Genomic DNA, 24111 nt, shown 5'->3' on the forward strand with positions numbered 1-24111 from the left:
TCCCCTTCCTTCCTTCTTTCATCCTGCTCTCTCCTTCCTTCCTTCCTTCCTTCCTTCTTCCCTTCCTCTTTTCTCCCTTCCTTCCTTCCTTCCTTCCTTCCTTCCTTCCTTCCTTCCTTCCTTCCTTCCTTCCTTCCTTCCTTCCTTCTTTTTTCCCTTTCCTCCTGCTCTTTCCTTCCTTCTTCCCTTCCTCTTTTCTCCCTTCCTTCCTCCTTTCCTTCCTTCCTTCCTTCCTTCCTTCCTTCCTTCCTTCCATCCTTCCTTCCTTTCTTCCTTATTTTTTCCCCTTCCTTCCTTCTTTCCTCCTGCTCTCTCCTTCCTTCCTTCCTTCCTTCCTTCCTTCCTTCCTTCCTTCCTTCCTTCCTTCCTTCCTTCCTTCCTTCCTTCTTCCCTTCCTTCCTTCCTTCCTTCCTTCCTTCCTTCCTTCCTTCCTTCCTTCCTTCCTTCCTTCCTTCCTTCCTTCCTTCCTTCCTTCTTCCCTTCCTCCTTCCTTCCTTCCTTCCTTCCTTCCTTCCTTCCTTCCTTCCTTCCTTCCTTCCTTCCTTCCTTCCTTCCTTCCTTCCTTCCTTCCTTCCTTCCTTCCTTCCTTCCAAAGCTTTACACAAAAACATCATCAACGGGAATTTATCATTTTTACCGTGAGATGACAAATTCTTATCGTGAGGAATTTTTTTGACGGTAAATCGTGAACAGTAAAATATCACCCATTCCTAGACAGGACGTTAAATATGTGTTGGAATATGGAGAACCTCCACAATGTGTGTGTGTGTGTGTGTGGGTGGGAGAGTGTTTTTACAAGTCTGCTCCTACACGTGAGCGTGTATGTGTGGATGTGGCCGTCTATAATAGCAGCCATTTAGCAGTGCTGTAGGCAATGTAATAGCAGCGCTATACTAATACGGCTCTAATAGCCGGGCTGCCTCTAGGTTTGGGTCACTTTCAGGCCACACACACTCACACCCAAAGTATGGACTGGTGTTTCCAAGCTTAGGCCAGACACATGTTCACGCACACATCGCTGCAGGGACGCACATACTAAAATAACATAAATAATATTAATAAGAATGGGCTACACAAGGCTGCATAGACACTCACATTCCCGTGTTTGTGTCTCACACACGGTGGCGAGGTGCAGCCAGCCTCTGTGCTTTGTTGGCTTCTGTGTGTGTTTGTTCAGCATGTCTTCTTAATGACACTAATACAGGTCTGTTTCCTCCACTGTCTCTGAGCAATAGTCCTCTCATACTGGGCTCTTTGACATGTTATATCTGGGCACGAGCATGCACCGTTATGGCACAGACCGGCTTTCATTTTTCAGTCTGAAGCACTTTTCTTATTATTGAACCATAGCTATGTCAAACCGCCTGCGGGCGTGTGTTATTTTGACCCTTACTATCCTTTTCAGCTTGGGAAGTTGCCGCCAGACACCAGTCCCGATACCTGCTATACGCTGGTTTTTATAACTCCGTACATAATGTTACAGTTAGAAGCACCAACTGATGACGAAAGTAATTTCAGGGCACATCGCAGAGAAAGAACACAAAATAAATACCATCCAAATCAATTCAGTTATAATTCACTTCGGTCAAACTTTGTTGAATTTAATGCTGCAATTTCAGTCAGTTGTAATTTAGTTCAGTAGAGCCCAATTCAGAATAATAAGTTTCATGCAGTACAAATTCATCTAGTTTAGGAAACAAACTGATTGCATCAAATTCTTGAGCAAATACAGTTAATAATAATAATAATAGTAATACATTTTATTTGTATAGCGCTTTTCTAGGGACTCAAAGACGCTTTACATTAGTAAAAATCATAAAATCAGTACACTCAATGACACTAAAGACACTTTACAGTAGTATAAAAATCATAAAAACAGTACACATAGGACAATTACATGACTCAGGACAGTACATGAGGACACTACATGACATGGGACATTGATCACACATTAAAAGCAGTTCTGTAAAGGTGAGTTTTGAGATGGGATTTAAATATAGTTGACAGGAAGAACTCCCTTTTAACGGAAAGAAGGGCGACTGGCAGGGGAAAGTGAGAAGACAAGACAGAGACACAAACAAACAGATAAAACGTGAGCCCAGGTGAAGCTGCTATGGGGAAGGAAATTAAGAAAAAGAGCTAAATTAATGACGGCAATAATGAAACATTCATAGAAAAGTAAGTGAATGACACATGTAGTTTGTTACTACACCTTGGGCCTGATTTACTAAAGGTTTGCGTGCGTAAAAACGTGTGCAAACTTGACATCACCCGCAAACCAATGTGCAAGCTGATCTACTACCAGCGTGCAAAGAGGACTGCGTCTCTCAAATGAGCAAAATAGCACACGCTGTTCATTTAGTACTTTTTCCCTGATGAATAATCAATATGGGGCGTACCCGCCAGAATGCGCTAAATACTGGGAGGGGAAAATGCAAATAGGTTAATTTACCACACGCAATGAGATTTACCAAGCCAGAAAGTAATTGCGGGGATTGTCATTGCGTCTGTATTTAATACGTTCGAAAGGAAGGTGCTAATCTGACCAGCATTACGCACCGATGGCTGCTGTTATTGTGGCAAGGAGGCGACATCGCCAAAATCAAAGAATACGCAGAGAGAGAGTCTTTATTCTGCTGCATGCTATTTTAAAAATGGTTGCACAAGTTTTATTAAAGGCCACTTTTTCTTTAGTTCTTCGCCTTATATCTTGCCACCTTCTTTTAACCTCATCTGCCGTTCTTTTTGTCTTACCAACTGCATTTATTCTATCGCAGATTTTCTCCCATATTGCGTTTCTTTTGGTAATGTTTAAATTTCTTTGCTGTAGTTCATGAATGTGTTTATTTGCCTCTTCCACTAATATCTCCCATGTCGCAAACCGTAAGACACGCAACACCTCATTTAAATACTCCGTTTGGCACCTGTTATCAATTGCGCAAGCATTCTTAGTTGATCACCCGCAAAACACACAACAACAGCACGTGCAAACTTTTTCAGTGCACACGCAATTTAGTACTCTTTATTTAGGATCTTAGTAAATCAGGCCCTTTGTCAATACATACAGGAATAAACTAATATAATAAAAACAATTGATAGAGCATGATTTACTTGTCTGACAACAAAGGGTAAAAAAACGTACACTTGTTTCCTTTACTCCGTTCCTAACAGACAGCTTTTGTCTTGTTACGGCTGCAGCTTCACTGTTAAAGTCCTTGGTGATACATGTTAAGTATGTGTGCCTGTTGCATTGTAGGTGGCTGTCTTCCTGACCTCTAGTTGATGGCAGTGTGAGTTTTAATAGCGCTTTGAGGCCTAATTATAGTTCTCTGGTCACACTAACCCCACTGCTTTATGGCCATATGTGTAAAAGTGTGTTTTGTGTGTTTGGGCTTAGTATGTCCTACATTGTGCCTTTCCTTTATAAACAGACTTGTGTGCACATTCTTACTTAGACCTAAGTGTGTGCGCAGGCATTTGTGTGGAGGTGTTAATGGAGGTATCAGATCCAGCCAGATGGGGAAACACACCTAATAGCACAACATGACATCATGGCTGAAATAAAACAGAAGCCACAAAAGTCATCTGGGATTGTTGGTGCTTGTGTTGGGGAAATCACATTTTTTTTAAACAGAATGAAAATACATCACTTAAAATGTATTTTTGCTGCCTTCCAGTTCTGTTGGATCTTGTTTTCCTTTGATACACTCAATTTGTGGTTGCTGTGCTTTCTCAACTGTTTCTGTTTATCTGGATCAACAAATGATCAATCAAAGCATTTGGAAGTGGCACAAAGGTGATTTTCAACTGAGTCAGCGCGGGTTTTCTAATTCTGAGTATTTGCATTTTTGTGTAAAAGGGGTGCTGTTGAGACAAGATGGCCAATTATAAAACATGAATGTAGGTTGCTTATTTCTTACAGCTGTAACTGTAAACACGAGAGAGCATAGAAACATATGTTTTAGAGCAAGTTAAGATACCAAGCCTGAATTTTAGTGAATTTTATAATTATGCTGTTACTTTTTCTTTCCCTTGATTTTTCTCTAAATGATTTATAGAGCGGTTTAAAATTCCGACTCCAGGCAACATCAGATTGAGTATTTAAGATGAACTAAAGCCAACCCTGCTGCTATCACCCCAATAATATAAATAGAACTATAATAACACTATTGCCATCTTGTTGTGCACTTGGCATCCAGCTAGTTAACTACTCTGCCTTCACCACTGAATTGATATTAACGGGATAATAAATTGATTGTGAGACGTAATGTATTGAATTGGAATTGTTAGTTTGATATCTATCGCAAGACACAATTAGATTGAACTAAATTAAATTAAGATAAGTCTTCCCTGGATGCCAGACTTTACAGAAACTTACTGGAATTAATATTACCACTAATAATGTACAAATATGAGGATGAGAGGGGGTTACTTTATTGAATATGACACTGGCTTTGTTGAAAGGGCTGCACACCAGCTGAAAGAATGAAATTTGCACCCACAGTGGTGGAATGAAGGACCCGTTTTATGATCTAACCTTGCAGTTGTTAGTGAGCAGTATCTGCATACAATCTGTGAGTTACGTGCAGATTGAGCAGCAAAGCAGAGTTTATAATAACTAGGTTGACGGCAGGACATGCCCGCAATGTGAAAGCAACCTGTACAATTTAAACCTTAATTCAGAGGTGAAAGGCGACGAAAATATGTATTATCTGCGATGTGTGCAAAAGCAGTTTGTGTAAAAAACGGATGTTATTCTTTTCCTCCCGTTAGTGTGAATCAAAATGATCTGGGGACCTGCAGTGATAATTACGAAGGACATCTGTGATTTTAATCCAGTGTGAATGTGCCATGGCTTTGATTTGTAAAGTAAAGATTCCACTGCAAATGACCTCCCCTGTTTTATCCAGCGCTGAGGTCGTGAGGTCACTTTAATCCCGTGTCAACGCACATCAGCAATTCCGTGATGTGCGACGAGGAATCTTTTGAAAAAACTTCCCCTCATTGTCTTTCCTGCCTCTTTCCTGGTGTTATTCTGGCAGATGGGGTACATGGCGTGATATTGTATCACGACTTTAGCCAAGGTCCAGAGGTCATTTCAGTCCAGTGTGAATAGTGTTTCATTCTGCTTTTCCAGCGGAAATGCACCCAGCATCTCAGAGCAGTTATCATTTTCACCTGATATTGAAAGCTGGCAGATCTTTTTTATCATGCATGTTTGGCTGGGTGGTTAATAATATTACAGTTTGTGAAAATAAACTGACCAGTTAATATCGCTATCTAGATCACTAGATCGTACTTAAAATATAGATGTTGCAGGGGCTTTTCTTGCACCACTGATTGTTTCAAATGTTCTTTGCACTTCATAAATAAACAAACACAAAAACAATTCAAGCAACTGAGTGAACATTTTTATTGCTTATGTTATGAGCTGCATGTCTTATAAAACAAATCTGCACAGGCAGTTTGGCAAGTATGATTAACTGCATGGTGCGTACAAGAAATTAGTTAGGGAAATCATTTACAGTTCAGCGAAAGGAAAAAGGGGAAAAAAATACTGTCACGTTCAAAGCTTGTAAAGTCAACAGCCTAAGAAATGGCATTTCTTTTGCTTCTTTATAAACCTCTTTTGTTGTGTAAAGCCTGCTGCTACAGAAGCTGGTCAAATGTGATAAATAGTGAACAACAGAGATCTTTTGGAAGGATAAAAACTCTTTGTAGACATTTGAGGTGTTGAACTTTGTTGTTCCTACAGAAAATAATGGATGGAGATTTGGGGAGAATGGTTTCCTCTTTGAACTCCCACACACCTGATCAGTTAGGCCGCGTTCAGACTGCAGGCAAATATCCGATTTTTAGCCCATCCAGATTGAAACTGGATGACTCTTTTGAAGTCTGAACAGTCCCAAACCACATGATATCTGATTTTTGCAAACCAGATGGAAACCACCTCCGGGAGGTAGTTTCATATCCGATCCATATCTCATTTGGGCAGATGCGTGTCAGTCTGAACAGCTCCAAACACTCAGATCGGATATGACTGTCCCAGACGCTCCAAACCACCCGCCCATTTCCAGTTGTGGAGCTACTCATCCTTTCACAGAGAGCATGTACTATCTCTGATGTCACGTCAAAAACTATTATTTGTAGTTTGAGTGTTGCAAATTCACATTACAAATCATGTTTTAATAGCAGAAAAAAAGACCGCATTTCCACGTAGGTGCGGGTCGCCGCGTACCCTACGCCGTAGGCTCTGCGTCGGTGTAACGCAGAACCATAAATCAGCCTTCAGTCGCGCTGTGAGCCTGAACCTGCAGCCCGTCAGCCCCTCTCCTCCTAGGAGGAGAGGTTATGGAGCGGGGCTGCCAGTTATTAATTGCTGGTTCGTTTTGTTAACTCTGAGCTTTGTTGGTTGGTTTGTTAGTTTTCCTGTGGTTTTGTTCTGAAAACCTTTTCTCTGTTTCTCATTTTGCTGGGACGTCGGGTTCCTCCGCCGATCACACAACTTTTGCGGTATGCGTTCATTTTTATGTCTAAAAATGATGCGCAGTGCCCACCCAATCAGAAACGGTACAGATATTTTGGGATTTTTTTATATATATATAAAAGAAATACATGACTTCACACAATACGCGCGCTGGGTGACGCCTCCGCTCCGACGTCGTTGCTACGGCAACCCGTCAGATCAGTCAGTGATGTGGCCCAGTCTGAACCAGATCCGATATGGACACTTGCTAAAAACAGTGTGGACAGTCAGCCCTGAAAATCGGATATGAGAAGGAATCAGATATATATCCGGTTTGCCTGCAGTCTGAACGCGGCCTTAAAGCATGACATTGATGTGATTTGGAAGGTGAAACCCGTTGCAGGATCATAGAATATTTTTTTTGTGATACATTTTATTGGAGTTCAAGGTACAGTAGGATCTTCACATTGCATTAGAAAATAATACTTGGTGACATTAGACAACTCAAATCAAATCACATCAGAACTCACTGTAGAATAGTATATGTGTATATGTATTATTTGAGTGTGACCCTCCTTTGCTGTTTGTTTCTCTCTGCCAGGTCACCATTCTCTGTGCATCCAGTCTATGGACGGGATGCTGATGTTCTTTGAGCAGGACAGCTACTCCTTCGGCCGGTTCCTCCCTGGTTTTCTGTTCCCCGGTCCCCTGGCCTACAACCCCAGAACAGACAGCTTTCTCACTGTGAGCTCTGCTCGCCAGCTGGACAGCTACAAGTACGTATCTTTTTATAAAATGCTTAAAATAAACTTTATTTGAAAATAGCAACAAAGGAAATGAGAGGGAAAAGGATGTCTGCTGCGTGATGACCCTGCAGCTAGTCAAGTTGATCTGCATGTTGCTTACAACACACTACTATCTGGATATTTATCAGAAAAGGCACATTTTGAAAATGACTTTTGAAAAATAAAAACAATTAAAGCTGCAAGCAGCGATGAACGGGCCCTCGTGCATGCAATTTTCACCAATAAAGGTCAAGGACTCAAAACTAAGTCTGATGACACCACCCACGACTCTTTATGTCATACCATTCAAAAGTTATTGCAGAAAATAGGATCGATCAAATATGGACCAATCAGATGAAGGGGGGGGCGCGCTTTTTGGCGTCTATTGTTGCCACGGTAACGCTTTTGACTGAGAAAAGTAATGCGCGTTGTCGCAGGATCGAGACGCACATTTTGATGTGTAACACATCAAAAAATGGCATAACTTGCGCCAAAATTACACGATTAATTGAAAATGGCCGACTTCCTGTTCGGTTTTGGCCATGGCGCCAAGAGACTTTTCTTTAAGTTGCGACATGATACAGGTGTGTACCGATTTTCGTGCATGTACATCAAACCGTAAGGGGCGTTGTTGAGCCATTAGGCCACGCACATTAATGCAAACCATTAAATATCTAATTTATCACCAGGCCCGGCTTGCGTGCAAAATTTGGTGACTTTTGGGGCACGTTTAGGGGGGGAAAAAGGCCCTCATTTCGTCGGAAAAATAAAAATAAAAACGAGAAGAAAAAAAAATTCCTACAGATACACTGTCAGTGCTCGGGCCCTAAATACAGGCTAAAGGTTTCATGCTGTCTGTTGTTGCCCCCCTAAACATTAAGGTAATTTGAATCATTGAATAATCTATAACTGTTTAAAAAAAAGACAAAACAACAAAAAACATGTTGTTTAAATGGATACTTAACAGTTTAAAGGTATAAATCTGAAGACTGTACCGGAATGGAGTTTTATCAACTCTAAAGACATTAATTCTTATGGCAGAACTTGTAGGAATGGACCAAAACAAATGCACTCAGTCTTGCACATTTGGTTTGGACGGAAAACGCCTCCCTTTAAAGTAGGCCCAAGCAGGCCTCGTATGTCCCCACGGTGAAACAAATCTTTCAGAAGCCTTTTAGACTGAGAGTGTCAGTTCTGCATGTGTTTAGTTTTCTCTCCCAGCTGTTTGCTATCTGTTAGGCCCCCCACCCCCGGAGAGAGACTCTCCAGACCAGATACATAAGTGAAAACACCGACTTCAACACTGTCACTGCACAAACAACCACAGTGCTGAAATGTGGAAATGAGTTTCTCAGGAGATGGGAGGAAAGTTTGAGAATCTTTACACACATGAAATCACTGTCTTACTAAAAACAAGCAATGAGCTTGTAGTTTTCTTTAGATTTTTATAGCTTACATCTTCTTGGACTAATGTTATGTCTGATTTTATATCTAGATTTACTCTGTACTGCCTTTTTATGTTTACATTTCAAATGAGGTTTTTGTCTATGGACATGATGATGCAAAGTTTTACACTTTCTTTCAAGATATTGACATTTTTTATACTTCCCCAATAAATGTAAACTTTCCATGAACATATGAGTTGAAGAATGCCAGCAAAGCTGCTCAACTTAACTTGATTGGTATTAGTGGCTGAAACACACGAATGGCTGAATAGAAGTAACAGATTTAGTGGACCTAATCCAGTTTAGTGGATTCACTCAGTACGTTTACATGCGCTGCAACTTTCTGCAACAGAAAGTCGAATTGTTGCCTTAATCCGACCGATATCGAATTTTTAAAAGCCATATCTATATATGGCTAATCTATATTAGTCGGGCTATAGTCGAACAGAACTGAAGCTCTTGAGATAGAGCTTTAAGTGCCAGATAATGCGTCCTAATTCGAGTTATTCCAGCATGTATACGGAACCAACGCTTAGCTGAGCTACTGACTCCCCCTTCCGGAAGTGACAACACCACCAAAGCCAGAATATCAACACAATAGAAGAACAGCAAAGAACTAACGGGAAGAACGTGCTTGTGGCGCCATCTAGCACCAGGGAGTTGAACGCACCTCACTCAATAATTGATTGTCTATTTGCGCATGTAAACTTGGATTTCTCAGAAACTCCAGTTTAATCCTTAGGTAGATTGTTGCCAATAGCTTGATTTAGATGTGCATGTAACTGCACTGAGTGACAAAACAAATTTATAAGCAATTTTTTATTCTTTTTGATTATGGTTGTGGTGCAAAGATCCCAGAAATGCAAATATTTTCTATACTGTGTTAAAGGTGCCTGTAATGGAGTGTTTTAAAACGTGATAGTTGTGCACATTGAATCAAAGAAAACAATAGCAATTGCGCATGAAATCGACTACTTTTCAGATCACGAGACAACAGTTACTGTAACTGATGGATAATAAAAGCAGCCGATGTGTTCATTGTGTGGCAGATCAAGGAGAACTCAATAAAGCTAATGTTGTTTGTAATAATACATTTTTATTTAATTTTATTTAGCCTTTATTTGTCCAGAAAATGTCCCATTGAGATACAAGATCTCTTCTCCCAGATCTCCCTGATCTAAATCAAAGTCAGTTGATTAGTACCCCTCAAGATAAACATTATAACATAATTACATTTATAAAACGGACCTGATACATTTAATTTGACATGCTCTCAAACAAAAAAGGTTTTTGTCACTCCAATACTCACAATAACCTTAAAAACTACTGTATATTCCATATCAGATAAAGGATCAGTCATGACTTTGATGCTTTACGTTTAATAACACCCGACTGACAAAGCTGTTCTTCATCACTCAGTTTATTTAACTTATACTTATATATATACTAGCGTGCGTGCGTGCGTGCGTGCGTGCGTGCGTGCGTGCGTGCGTGGGTGTGCGAGCTGGTCTCAGGTTCCAGGTCTGCGTCTTTGTTTATCCATATCACATGCATGTGGTGTATCTTTCTGTAATTTGTGTGTGCGTACTTGTGCTTTTAACCCCGTTGGCATACAGTATTTATATTCTTATAAAACATACTGTATGTCTCAAATAAATGAAGTGACTGTTTCTTCAACTTTAACTAAACACTGCTTGATGACGGATACTGCCTACACATACAAGCACGCACGCACAGATCTGTACAGTTTTATTGAAGTTATCAATAGCAAATTTAGACTTCTTCCCTTTATTGTTGTTGTACTCAAATCTTTTTTCCCCTTTCATAACAATTACTAACATTTAGTGAAATATTGATGATTGGAACTGAGCACCCTCCCCACACAAACGTACAGTGTTCTTTCATTCTTTCTTTCTAAAGTCACATCAATAGTAAAAGCTCTAATTGACAGCTAGAATTAAAATGGCTAAATATAGTGAAAGAAAGCAGTTACTTAATAGTCCTGGCATTATTATGCTGAATTGAATTCTTTCACTCATCCAGGAAAAGTGAATGCCACTCCACTCAGTGTTTCTTTCAAAGCTTATAACCCCTGACACGTTTAATATATTTTTTAGTCAATTTTCTTCCCCAGGAAATGGACACGCGTTATGAAAAAGTTTTCTTTACGGGCAGTCATCCATAAAGCTCGTTAGCCTGCTCGGTGATGGTGGCGGTGTTACTGTAGGGATCGGTTCAAAACCATAAACATAGTGTTCTATTGCAAAAAAATCTAAGTATTAAAGCCTTTACCATCCTAGACAATGTTGGAGCACGTTAGACCATGTTCACCCTTGATCCTGCATCCTTTGCGTTGTTAACCAGGCTCATTACTCGAGACACCTCAATCTCCTTGTGGCGATCCGTTCTACATATTGATACTGGTTTTAGCTGTTTGAGCAAAAACTTAACCACATCTGGTCTCTTGCTGAATGTACAATTCAGCCCAAAAGTTTACGACACGCCTTCTCATTCAAACAAATGGGGAAGTGTGTCCAACATTTTGGTCTGTACTATATATCTCAAGTATAAGCAGTGTATTGTCCATTTTACTCTTATGTTTAACCAATAGTAGTAACCAATTTTAGGAGAAAGAAAAAAAGAATACACAGTCCATAATGTGGCAGTTATTTTAGGCTGAAGTTGTTATGATTTCAGGTGAATTTCAGGCCTGTCCGCTTCGATTAGCAACAGCTCCGTGGTCCAAATATACATGATAGAGTGAGAAAACTCAGTGGATATTTAGTGTTTTGGTCTGGGGTTCAGAGTTGGGCTGGGCTTGGTTTGGAGCTCTCTGTTCATCCAGGTGTTAGGGAAGAAAGATAGATTACCGCCAAGCTGCTTCGTCTGCCAGCCTCTTACTGGAAAACAGCTAATGCCGCGGATGCCAAAATCAACTGACCACAGATCAGCCTGACCACTTTATTCTTTCCAGTTGCCAAAGGTTCGCTGATTAAAACTGATAGACCACAGTTCCGGGGAACGTAATGTCAGTCAAGTGTTGAATGGTCTGACAGAAGTTGTAAAAGAGAGGGGGATTTAAGATGCTAGCAGGGTCAGTTCATATTAAACATGTATTACAGTGTTCAACATCCGTATTTAAAAGTGAATGAACCATCATGTACGCTGATTTGGACTAAAGGTTGATTTTCCTCAAGGGAAAATGACACGGGTTGTTGATGTTTTAGGCTGATGTTTATGTCGGTAATATGAGCTTTTAGTTTGGATGGGAATACTTGGGGAGAAACTGACCGCAAATTGTCTGAACAACATTTTGCCACATTTTACAGCTGTCAAAACGAAGCTTAACAAATGAACATGTTTTGCGTGTCATAAACTTAAGCTGATGTCGTGGGAGTGGGGTTGGGTTTGGGGGCTATGAAGGAATTATATATTTCATAAAGGAAACAACCGAAATTAAAGGCCAAGATTTTTTTGGTTTTAAGATTTAATACATTTTTATTCTTTGGCGGTGGATTTGTGTGTGGATTTAATAGTTTTCCACTTGTGAAACAGCTTGATTATGTGTAAACAAGCACACCTCTGCAAACATCTTTGACCAGCTGGAACAGTGGACGGCAAGCAGCCCTCTAAATTTACTTCAGCGGAATTTCAAAACTGGTCCAAAGAGAGCGTGTTTGTGTAAGTAACTAGTTGTGTGTCTCCAATTCTCAGGTATGAAACTCTGGCTGTGGCTACAGATGCAGAGAGTCGCCAGGATCCCACCGCACCGCTCAAAACCGGGGGCAAGAGGCTGACGGTCAGTCTTCTATACAAATACAGATGTTTTTTTTTTTTTGTTTTTTTTTTTCAATATCTTTTTATTTCACAAAAGAAAGGCAATCACAAACCTCCTTAATGACAGTAGGTCTTCCAATTTTCTTTTGTGCACACAAGCCAAATCTCGCCTACAACCCCCCGCCCCCCCAAAAAAAAAAAACCCACAAAAACATACACACGAAATAAATAAAAATAAATAAACTAGGAAAAAATAAGAAAAAAAAAAAGTTACAGTAGGGGCATCAAAACTCGAATACCTACAGATACATAAAGTAAATGACAGCAATAAAACAGCAATCAGCGTACAATGAAGTTTACAATGAATGAAGCTCTAAGCCAGAAAATAATGGGAACCAAAATTCTTGAAAAAGATGGCCACGGTTATATTTTTCCAATGTTAGCTTTTTCTAGTGGTAGAAATGTTGTGATTTGGTCTATGAAAGTCTTAAAAGATGAGGGGGAATCATTCTTCCAAAATAAAAGTAATTAAGTAATAATTAAGTAATTAATTTTGAAAGTAAGTTATCACAATTAATATCCTGCATTTTTTGTTATGTAGTTGTAAATTATATGTGTCATTTAATAAATATAAACTACTGCTTAAATCAAATGTTTTGTCCAGGATTAGTTGTGTTAGGGAATGAATTGAATTCCAATACTTTTGTAAGATACAGATGTTTTAACATATTTGGGATTTGTCTCACCCAGTCAAATGTAAATAAAAGGGGGATAGGAATTGAAAGCTGAGATTCTAAAGAATGAGTTTTTATGATTTTACCTTTTGATATAGTACCACAATGAATTTGTAAAAAAAAACACTCAGGATTTGATCCAAGTTTCTACAATATGAGAGGTTTCACATAAAATATGCCTTTTGCCTTTTATGAAATACAGCCGTTTAAAACAATGTGCCTCCATTTCCAGGGTCTCAAAATGTTTGGACTGTTCACTGCAAATAATTACGTTAGGCAGGTGTGGTCCATTCTTTCTGTACTTGGAGAAATGAAGCAGTTAAAATGTCTGGCATGATCAGGAATTAAGTTGGCGTTGGACAGCAGTTTGACAGCTTTAAATGCAGGTAAAGTAGGCTGCGAAAAACAGATCGATCTGTAAGAGAGAGGATAATGAACCCCTCTCTGCGGCCAATTGACAGTTTGATACATTATTAAAAAGAAAGCAAGCGTCAGCATGTAATAGCAGTCCTCAGTAAAGCAGATTCCTTTCCTTGGTGAAGAAAAACCGGCAGAATCAGCAGAAGTCAAAAACACTGGAAAAGCAAGTATATCGATGTCAAAAGACACCGTCATGAATGTAAAAACAGAGGGTATACATGACCACTGGTGACATTTAAGAACAGCAAAGCCAGCAATAGTCTTAATTGTGGCCCAATCCTGCTCCTTCCTGTTTATTGACCAATAGTAGAGGAGCTGAACCAAGAAGGGCAGCCCTCCTCATTTGCATAATGAGGCAGAAATGCATGAGGTAAAGTAAAAAGAAGAGACAAGGAAATGTAAAAACAACAAATGCACGTATAAGGAAAAGGAATAACCAAAAATATATATTTCTGCTTTTATTTTCAATGATGTCAGTTTTGGTCCTCCATCGATGACTTTAAATTGACCGACTGCGTCACATCCAGTGCTGCTTGACACGTGCAAATGCACAAAAAGCATTTCCATTACACTTTTGTGATCTACACATCTGAAAGACTAACCTCCTGGAAGCATAGAAAGTTTTTTGTGACATTTGGCAGTTATTCAAATTAGAACTATTGTCATTTTCAGCAATATTATTTTGCGACCCGAAAACTTTGCCAGGAAGAGCGTCAAAGTACGACAACTGTAAGATGCTGGTAAACGCTGGAAGATCACTTTATTTACCGCAGCTCTCATGGTTTGCGCAAATTAAGAGATAATGGAAATGTAGCTGCGTTTCCATTACCCTTAGATTCCCACAAAACTCTGGGGGACGTTATGGAATTACAGAGATACGGAGAGAGAACTAAGAGAGTTATGCTCATGAATACTGAATAAAAGACCAGCAGAAAGGCCCATAAAACACTCAGCAAGCTAAGGTGGTTGGACTGAAGGCCTTGCAAAGTATCTTCAGGAATTAATAGTTCCTAAATAGTAACTGATCACATCCTGATAGTTGTTAATCCATTATAGTTTTGTATGAGGGCAAAAAACTACTCGCACAGCAGTAGAAGAAAGCCACAAAAGCATGTCAGTGTTTATCTGGGACTCTCATAATATGGGAATATGCAACAAAGAAAGATTTTCTAAAGGTTGTTCATAGTGAACATCCTGATTGTTTCATTGTAATTAAAGATATTATGGAAGAGTGCTTTAACTTTGTCCCTGTGTATTTTCCTACAGCCTGACTGGACATTTATCCTGGGAGAACAAGCCCTAGATGTGTGTGTTCCCTCCTTCTCCCACTCCTCTTCCTCCATCCTCGTGCTGGGTGAGAGAAGCCTATTCTGTTTCCGTGACAACGGACAGATCCGCTTCATGAAGAAGCTGGAATTCAACCCAAGCTGTTTCCTGCCTTACACCACAGGTAAAAAACACAAAAGACTTTTGGCATGGAGCTTAATTGGTGCAATAAATGTAGTTAAGTACAATGCATTATTTCATCACCACACACCTTACCTTCTTCCTGCCCTCAAATACGTGTTTAGCTTTACTGCAGCTAGACTTAATAGCATAAGTACTTAATACGGATGTATACTGAGGCTGAGGAGCATAAACAGCTTTTATTAAAAAGTGTAACCACAATTGGTTCAGGTTAGTAACAATAATAACTGACATACAGTGTCTAATCTCAGGTAAATGGAAAGAGATAAAAATAAAATCATATATCCCAGCTGTATCATGAACCCGTCAAAAGGGTAAAATGGCAAAATAAGTTGTTTGGCATTGGCAGAGAAGATTTGGCAATTTTTTCATGGGCGCAACTCACTCAGCGCTGCTGTTCATCCCACAAATGCATGTTCCTTACAGATGTGGCACCATTTAAAAGGGAAAGAAATAGCCTTTTTTAAATAGCCGTCTTATAGAAAGGTTTCATATTATATCATTACGGCACTGTTCAAGCTCAGATGTGTTCAGCTTGGAGTGAAATACTAGCTCCAATTGCAAATTTCATTCTGCATCACTGAACCTTCCATGACCGAAATTCTGAAAACAACTGATTCAAATACGTAAAAGGTCAATAATTTTATGCAATGGTATGCTGCCATTTGGCTGACTGTAGGAAGCTGCCCTTGGCAGAGTATGATGGAAAAGCCAAAACTGAAGACCACTGAACACTTTGCACTTTACATAAACTTGATACAAGATATATGGCTTATATGTTATAGAAAGAGTATTATTGTTAGTCGAATAATCTCTGCGTCCAATATTGATTAATTCAGTTGGTCGTCAAAGAAACAGTTCGGCTTTTCAATTGTACAAAAACAGAATTGATGAAAAATAACTTACAGTAGTTGAAGTATAAATGCTGTCCGAATAACCTTTTAGGTCACCCAAAAGGTGAATTTAAGGTGACCTAAAAGGTTTTTGCTCCTTTTTTTTTTTTTTATTGTTTATTTCGAACACATAAGGAAAAAAATATAAAATTTTAAAACAAATTCAAAACATACAGAAAAAAGCAACAACAACAAAAACGTAATACAAACAGGGAAAAAAAGAACAGTGTCCGGAGGAGCAGGTAGAAGTAAAACTTAACCTTAACCTCCTTTTGAAAGTGGTGTATTCTTCAGCTTTATTATTATTACCTTAAACATTATTTACATATAGATTTACTTCCACTATTGTGCTTAAATCCAGTAAAATTAGATTGAGAATTACTCTTGTAGAACATAGAGTAACAGAGTTTTTCAGCATTTTATTAAACAACAAAATTGTTCAGTTAGATGTCTGGTTCAGTTTACACATTGGTGTTCTCTTAAAACATTTCACTAATCCCTTTGACCATAAATCAGTATTAGAGATGGAAAAAGAAAACAAAATACATTTACAAGCAAGGATTTATGAGGATGTCATTATTGGCTCTCCATTTTTTGTTCCAAACAACATTTAGTTCATTTAATTGACTCTTGGAAATTGTCAATAAATTCAATACATGATTTTCAAGTAGGCTACAACAAAACCAACTTTTATTGGGATATGACTTCTGTCATCAAACTGCACAAACGCTCCCTCATGACTGAACTATGACTCCATGAATCATATTGTAGCTACCGGTCCAAATATCCAAATGAACCCGAGTCTACTTTTGAGTTTATTGTTAACAGGCCGGTGACACTGCCGGCCTGAGTGGTCACCCACTGCTGAATTTCATTTCTCTTATTTAGCACGGCTGTTTGGTTGATTTTCCTCCGAACTGAGCGTGTGGCACACAGGAGTACAGACGAGTTTTCTTCATGGTTTCCCTCTGGCTTTTCCACTTGGCAGCTGCCTGAGCAGGATCAGGGCCCTCACCCTCACACTGCTCTCCTCTGTCTGTTTTCACCCCCCTATAACTGCTCACAAAATGTTAATGTTCTCACTTATTTTACAGATAACGATTTACATAACTGTCATTTCTTAACCCTCGTGCTGTCTTTGGGTCAAGGGAGGGTGAAGGGAGGAAAAAAGGAAGGAAGGAAGTAGGAAAGGGAGTAAGGAAGGGAGAAAAAGATGGAAGGGAGGAAAGATGGAAGAAAGGGAGAAAGGAAGTAGGAAAGGGAGTAAGGAAGGAAAGAAGGAAGAAAGGAGAAAAGATGGAAGGAAGTAGGAAAGGGAGTAAGGAAGGGAGAAAAGAAAGAAGGGAGGAAAGAAGGGAGAAAAGATGGAAGGAAGGGAGAAAGGAAGGAAAGAAGGGAGAAAAGGAAAGAATGGAGGGAGGAAGGAATGGAGAAAAGGAAAGAAAGAAGGGAGGGAAGAAGGAATTCAGATTCAGATTCAGAAAACTTTATTTATCCCCGAGGGGCAATTGCAAGACAACTGAGCAGCAAAACGTTGAAAATATCAAATAGAATAAGAAATAAAATAGAATAAAATGAACAGGGCATGTCTCGTTATGTACAAAAAATATATAAATAAATAAAAATATATAAATATAAGAATGTGTGTGTGTGTGTGTGTGTGTGTATATATATATATATATATATATATATATATATATATATATATATATATACAGTATATATATATATATATATATATATAAGAATGGAAGGAATGAAAAGCAAAGAAGATAATAAAGGACCGAATGACGAAAGGGAGGTAGGAAGAAAAAGGAGTAAAGGAGGGTAAAAAAGGAGGAAAAGAGGAAAGGAAGAAGGAAGGAGAGAGCATGGCAGGAGGAAAGAAGAATTGGGTCATTTTGACCCAAAGACAGCACAAGGGTTAACTGAACTTAAAGCATAAGGGAGATTTTAAAGTGATGCAGTATGTAGTAAGCACATCAGAAAACTGAAACAGACAAAGGGGACAGAGAACAACGGTCCCTGGCTGCAACTGGACATTATGGTCATTATGGTTTGTGCATGTGTCTCCATTTATTTTTCCCTTAACGAGTGTAAATATCAGCAGAATTGTAAGGAAGGGATTGAGGGACTTGGAAAGGGGAGTAGAGAGCGATGAAACAGGCTGATGGTTGGAAAGCAGAGAATGACAAGAGGGTGGGAAAAAATAAGTGAGAGTAGAAAAAATGAGAGAGAACGGTAGAAAGAGACAAGAAAGTAGGCAAATTGCTCAGAGGAAGAAAACGGAGGGATTACAGGAGAGAGAAGATGCTTGGCTTGAAAATGATGGAGGAACATAAATTGGAGCTTTTTCATAATTAGGTTGTAATTATAAAGCTGATGCTGGGATACCAGGTGTGTATTTGCTTTGATGTGGCGCTAACACGCGCTCTGTCATTTTGACCCCTGTACTGCCCCCCCTGCTGACCACTGTTACTATATTATAACTTGTTTACTCAACTGTGAGTGAGGCATGGTACTTCTGCGTGTGGCCCTCACCTCAGATCTCTCTAGGTGGTAACTCCACCAGTGTGGGGCGAGTGGAGATTCGTGTGTGTATATATATCTGTGTATATATATATATATATATATATATATATGAGTGTATATACAGGGTTTCCGCAGGGTTTTAAAAAGTGATAAATGAAAATTGCCAAATTTAAGGCCATTAAAAGTGTTAAATTCACTTTCAGAGGTATTATTTTTTTTTAAATTGGTATTATTTTTTACATTTTAAGCAGTCTATTTTATTGTCATTCACAAAGTGAAATAAATGTGAAACATCTGGTCAACATCAATGAGTCTATAAATCTGTTCTGTATAGTGTTCTATAGTTCAAAATCTGTATTAATGTAAAAAGGTTCGTGATTAACACTTAATGTTGTGACAGTTTTTTTTTTAAATCTGAAGGTAGTGAAAAAGGTATTAAATTGGTATTAAATTTAACATAAGGATTGCTGTATAAACCCTGATATATCTATATATATATATCTATATATGTATATATACTGTAGAGAGAGAGTTGAAAAGTGCAATGCAGAAACACCTGTCACACCTGGCCACAGGAAGAGTTGGAAGACAAGAAAACTACTCAAGATTCATTTCACCCCAAGTCCAAAACCACCACATTGCGTGAAAGGGAAAGAGGGAAGCTAGGACTTAGTGACCGTCAAAGCCACCACCCAGGATGAATCAACAAAAGATCCAGAAATGGATCCAGATGATGGAACCCAATGATGAATTGCGATGAATGTCTCAGGCAGCAGAAACCCAGGAGGGAGCAGAATGGGAGGAGAAGCCAAATCATTGTTTCACTGGCAGATTGAAGAAGTGGCTGACATTGAGAAGTTCCATCAGTGGCTAGAAAAGACTGGTCTGAAGGTGACGGGGCCTTGATGATTCAAGCTCAAGAGCAGGTCTTGAGCACAGAAGTGATAGAGGCCACGATGCTGACTGTGCAAAGATTCCCTGGAGACAATCCAGCACATGCCGGGTAGATGGAGCACCACGACAAAGTAACTGGAAGAGTCTTCAGGAACATCTGTACTGAGCAGTGTTGGGACTAACGCGTTATTTAGTAACGCGTTACAGTAACGCCGTTAGTTTTTGCGGTAACTAATACTCTAAGGCCTGGGATATACTTGCTGTTGGTGCTTGCGTTCGCGTCCGTTCACGTCCGTTCGCGTGCACCACCAACTGCAACGTCACTCACGTTGTACGCGAGGAGAGCGCGTCGTACCGGCGGTGACTGATAGGGGGCAGTAAGCAGAGCAACAGTTGGAAAAGTGATTAAATAATTAGTAGTAGCGGTAGTAGCAGCAGTAGAAGTTTACATGAAAACATTGGATGATGTAGGAGATTATAAAGCAATATAATCATTGCTTTGGTTGCGATCTCGGCAAAGGAAACGGCGCCAGCAACCTCCGCTACAGTGAAGCTTTTTTTCCCCACGCGGAGACCAGAGGAAACGTAGTTTGTGTGCGTTCAAAAACATGATGGTCATGGCAAACCAAGAGAAGGCGAGTTTCGCAATTTGGAGATATTGTCATTACAGTAATCCCTGGTTTTTCGCAGGGGTCACGTTACAAAAAGAACCCGTGATAAGTGAAATCTGCGAAGAAGCAACCTTTTTTTTATTTTACAATTATTATAGAAGGCTTCAAATTGCGGAGATCAGCACCGCCTCGCACGTATTCCACTGCTCTTCTGATGCCGCTGCATCCCGACTCGCGCTGTAGTGTCTTTTTCTTCTTAAGCCTGCGGTGCAGGTGTGTTTTTTTGAGAGAAGAAAATAGTTATGGGTCGTTCTTGTTGCTCTTTTTTCTTCTGGGCAAAAAGATTCTTATAAACCGACATGCCACCATTGGTTATATTTGAGACTGTAATGAACGATTCATCAAAGGGTCCCGTTCTTGAACTGCTGCTGAAGCTCATTGGCCGTTCTCAAGTTGTTGCTAAGCAACCAACGTTATTGACACAGGAAGTGAAGAAGCGCAGAGACTGTTTAGCCAATCAGAATGCAGAACACGATGCACAATGCAAATCCATACAGTACCATGCTTGTGGTGCTCCATCTATGCCTTACCCGTCATGTTCATGCTGCATTTTTTTTAAAGTAACTAAAAAGTTACTTTTCATAGTAAAACATTACTTTTTGGTCTAAGTAACTGAGTTACTAACTGAGTAAATTTTTAATGAAGTAGCTAGTAATGGTAACTAGTTACTATTTTTCAGTAACAACACACCACTGGTACTGAGTATGAGACCCAAGGTGAAGATGGAAGATTGATGGAGAATGAAGGAAAAAGATCCTGTGGAGTTTCTAAATCCAGATTTATAAACTGATGATGACTAACAAACTGGACCACCATTCTGGTGTTTGACAGACTCCAGTAAAGAGGAGTAATGTTATATGTACCAATCCCAAGCAACAGCAACATCAACAAGAAGAAACACAAAGAAGAAGGTGGATAAATCCCAACATTTGAAGGAAGAGATGATGAAGGTTAAGTTAACAGAGGTGCCTGTGGTATTTCAATTTAATCCCCAAATGGAAATCAATTGTTGCAGTAGTCATGATTTAAGTCTCTTCAAAGAGTGATTTTATTGCTGTGGAGCAATCAGAGCACTCAGAGCTGTGACCTCCCAGCCGGGGAGGTGTACAGTCCTAGAAACTTAAAACCAAATACTGTGTAGAACCCTCAAGCTCCTCGGCCTCTGGTAGAAGACCTGAGCCCATACATACACCTACATAGATATATACACACTCACTACTTTTTAAGTGTACCAGGTGTACCTAGAAAAGTGGCCAGTGAGTATATTTAAGATTGAGATGACAAAATCCTTCATACAAGCCAGATGTGAAATGTGAGGAGAAGATTTTTCTTACAGGAGAGTACCAGTTGCACTCATCTTAAGAGGCAGTGCCACCCACCACAGGAATTTCTTATTTCTGTGCTACATGGTTGTTATTTTTGTGAATATGCACCAGTATTTTCTATACCTAAAAATGAGAGACAGAAACCTCAAATTTGTGCTGCTATGAAACCGAGGCTGACTTTTCAGCCACAAGACAGTAACGTTACTGAACGCGGTAAAATGAAACTGTTGGGGAAAAAAAGAAACACTGGAAAACTTATTTAAGTTTTAACTTGTTGTACTTTTCCAATCTGGTTTCAAAATGTCTTCCTTGTTTCCGTAGTATAAATCAAACATTTATCATAGAGCCAGTTCCTTTATATATTTATTTAGCTACACTCAGTACAAATTGCTTTGTGTGACAACATTGACTAAAATGTGCAAAATCATTCCATCACAGATCTTTCTTTCCAACTTTTTTTCTTCTTCTTCTGGTCTTATTTAGTGACAGATGGTACCACAAACCTGCTGCTAGGTAACCACAACAACATGTTGCTGGTCTACCAGGATGTGACTCTGAAGTGGGCAGCCCAGCTCTCCTTTGTGCCTGTGGCTGTTCGTGTAGCCAACTTCCCGTGAGTACAACACAATCCAGCGAAACAAAACATCTGGGGCTGGATCATAAAATGATCTGTGTGCATAAAAAGCTTTGTTCCATGTAAATCGGATCATTTGGTCACCTAGTAGACAGTGCTGTCACCTTGCAGTTCAGTTTGTACATTTACAGGACTGTCTCAGAAAATTAGAATATTGTGATAAAGTTCTTTATTTTCTGTAATGCAATTAAAAAAACAAAAATGTCATACATTCTGGATTCATTACAAATCAACTGAAATATTCAGATTCAGAAAAACTTTATTTATCCTTGAGGGGCAATTTCAAGGCAACTGAGCAGCAAAACGTTGAAGGTATCAAATAGGATAATAAAAAATAAAAATAAAATAAACAGATAAGTGGGGCATGTCTCATATGTACAAGAAATGTGCAAAGAAAAAATGTACAAAAAAATATATAAATATAAGAATGTCAGAAAAAATGTACAATAGAGTGACTGTGGTTTAAATAAAATATACAGTGTAAAGTGTAAATATACAGTGTAAAGTGTCAATGTAAATTGAAATATTGCAAGCCTTTTATTATTTTAATATAGCTGATTATGGTTTACAGTTTAAGATTAAGATTCCCAGAATATTCTAATTTTTTTTAGAAAAGGATATTTGAGTTTTCTTAAGCTGTAAACCATGATCAGCAATATTAAAATAATAAAAGGCTTGCAATATTTCAGTTGATTTGTAATGAATCCAGAATGCATGACATTTTTGCATTACAGAAAATAGAGGACTTTATCACAATATTCAAATTTTCTGAGACAGTCCTGTACAATACACGGAGGTAAATGTACATGGAGGTAAATGAGGTAAATGTACACGCATGTGGCTGCAGCAGGTATGTTCGCTTATCAGCTCGCAAAATCCAATACCAAACATTTGACAGGAAACCACCTGACAGTGTGTTCCAGCTGGCCAATCAGAGCGTAGCGAGGCGGGGCCACTAAAATCAGGCTGTCTTCCTCCAAACAACTACAATCAACCTGCAATTTGATACAATTTAACAAGAAACACAAGCCCACTAGAAAAACGATGTGGTCTCTGATCCTGTGTGTGCATGAGTAGTTTAGATGCTCCAGATAGTGTGTGTCTGGGTAGCTGTTTGGTTTAGTTTGAGGCTGTGTGTGTGTGTGTGTGTGTGTGTGTGTTTGATATTCATCAGGCTGTTCAGCGTGTAGGGGGAGTGTGGGAGAGGAACACACATGCGCGCCGGTCCACACAAAACAAACACACAGTTGCTCGCAGCCGCTTGCTGTTGCATATCTGGTTTACCACAATGCACCAGGAGCTCTCACTTTTTCTTATTTTTATTTAATTTTTCAGGCAGTATTAAGGTTTATTGTTCTGTCTGCACTAGATTTAAATGGTCAGGCCTTCAGAAGTCTTTACAAATCCAAATATGAATGCAATCTAAAGCAGTTTTGTGGAAATGAAAAGCATGGGATATTATGTTAAAGGTATGAGCTGGGAGGTGTGCCTTATTTGACCAAGACAAAGAAGTAGTTAACTAATATTGTATTAATACTAATTAATACTAATATTACTAATACTGTAAAGAGGGAGTGCACAATGGCAGCAACATGATTTGCTAGTCGTCCTAATTTCCCATTGTGTTATGGGATGTAGTATCAATGCCAGCCTTATATTTCTGAGAAATCCTTTTAAGCAATTTTCCATCCATTAATGTCCTCTTATCTAAGTTTGTGAATCGTTGGTAGCCGATTAAGCAAAGAGACCCGTATCTCCCTCTAACCAGCCATGTCCTCTCGCTCTGAGATGTTCTTGAGCTTGAGCTGAGATGTTTCCAGCCACGAAACCCCACCAGCGTGTCCCGGGTTGGCCCCAGGACTCTATGCCCCATTAGACATGTCTGAAACCGCTCCTTAGGGACAAGTCCACTTGGCATCCAGATGTCCAAATCACCTCCAATGACTCCACTCCGAGTCCCTCTGGAACGCTGGAACTTCTCACCCCGTCTCTGAGGCAGCAATTATTATCTGATACACTTTATAATAAGTTAAAACAGTTGTTTAATCTTCTCCAGTTTATTCCTCTG

General features: G+C 39.3%; 1 protein-coding gene across 1 annotated transcript in view; it reads left to right on the forward strand.

The window, feature by feature from the left end:
• The window catches only part of bbs9 (Bardet-Biedl syndrome 9), a 208704-nt gene that overhangs the window by 15021 nt on the left and 169572 nt on the right, over positions 1-24111 (forward strand). Inside the window, exons 6-9 of the mRNA XM_061717987.1 lie at positions 7068-7242; positions 12411-12495; positions 14894-15077; positions 21893-22022. Of these exons, the coding sequence (XP_061573971.1) occupies positions 7068-7242; positions 12411-12495; positions 14894-15077; positions 21893-22022 (574 nt within the window). The remainder of the gene's footprint in view (positions 1-7067; positions 7243-12410; positions 12496-14893; positions 15078-21892; positions 22023-24111) is intronic.

Source organism: Cololabis saira, chromosome 3 (assembly GCF_033807715.1).
Source record: "Cololabis saira isolate AMF1-May2022 chromosome 3, fColSai1.1, whole genome shotgun sequence".
Classification (NCBI taxonomy): domain Eukaryota; kingdom Metazoa; phylum Chordata; class Actinopteri; order Beloniformes; family Belonidae; genus Cololabis; species Cololabis saira.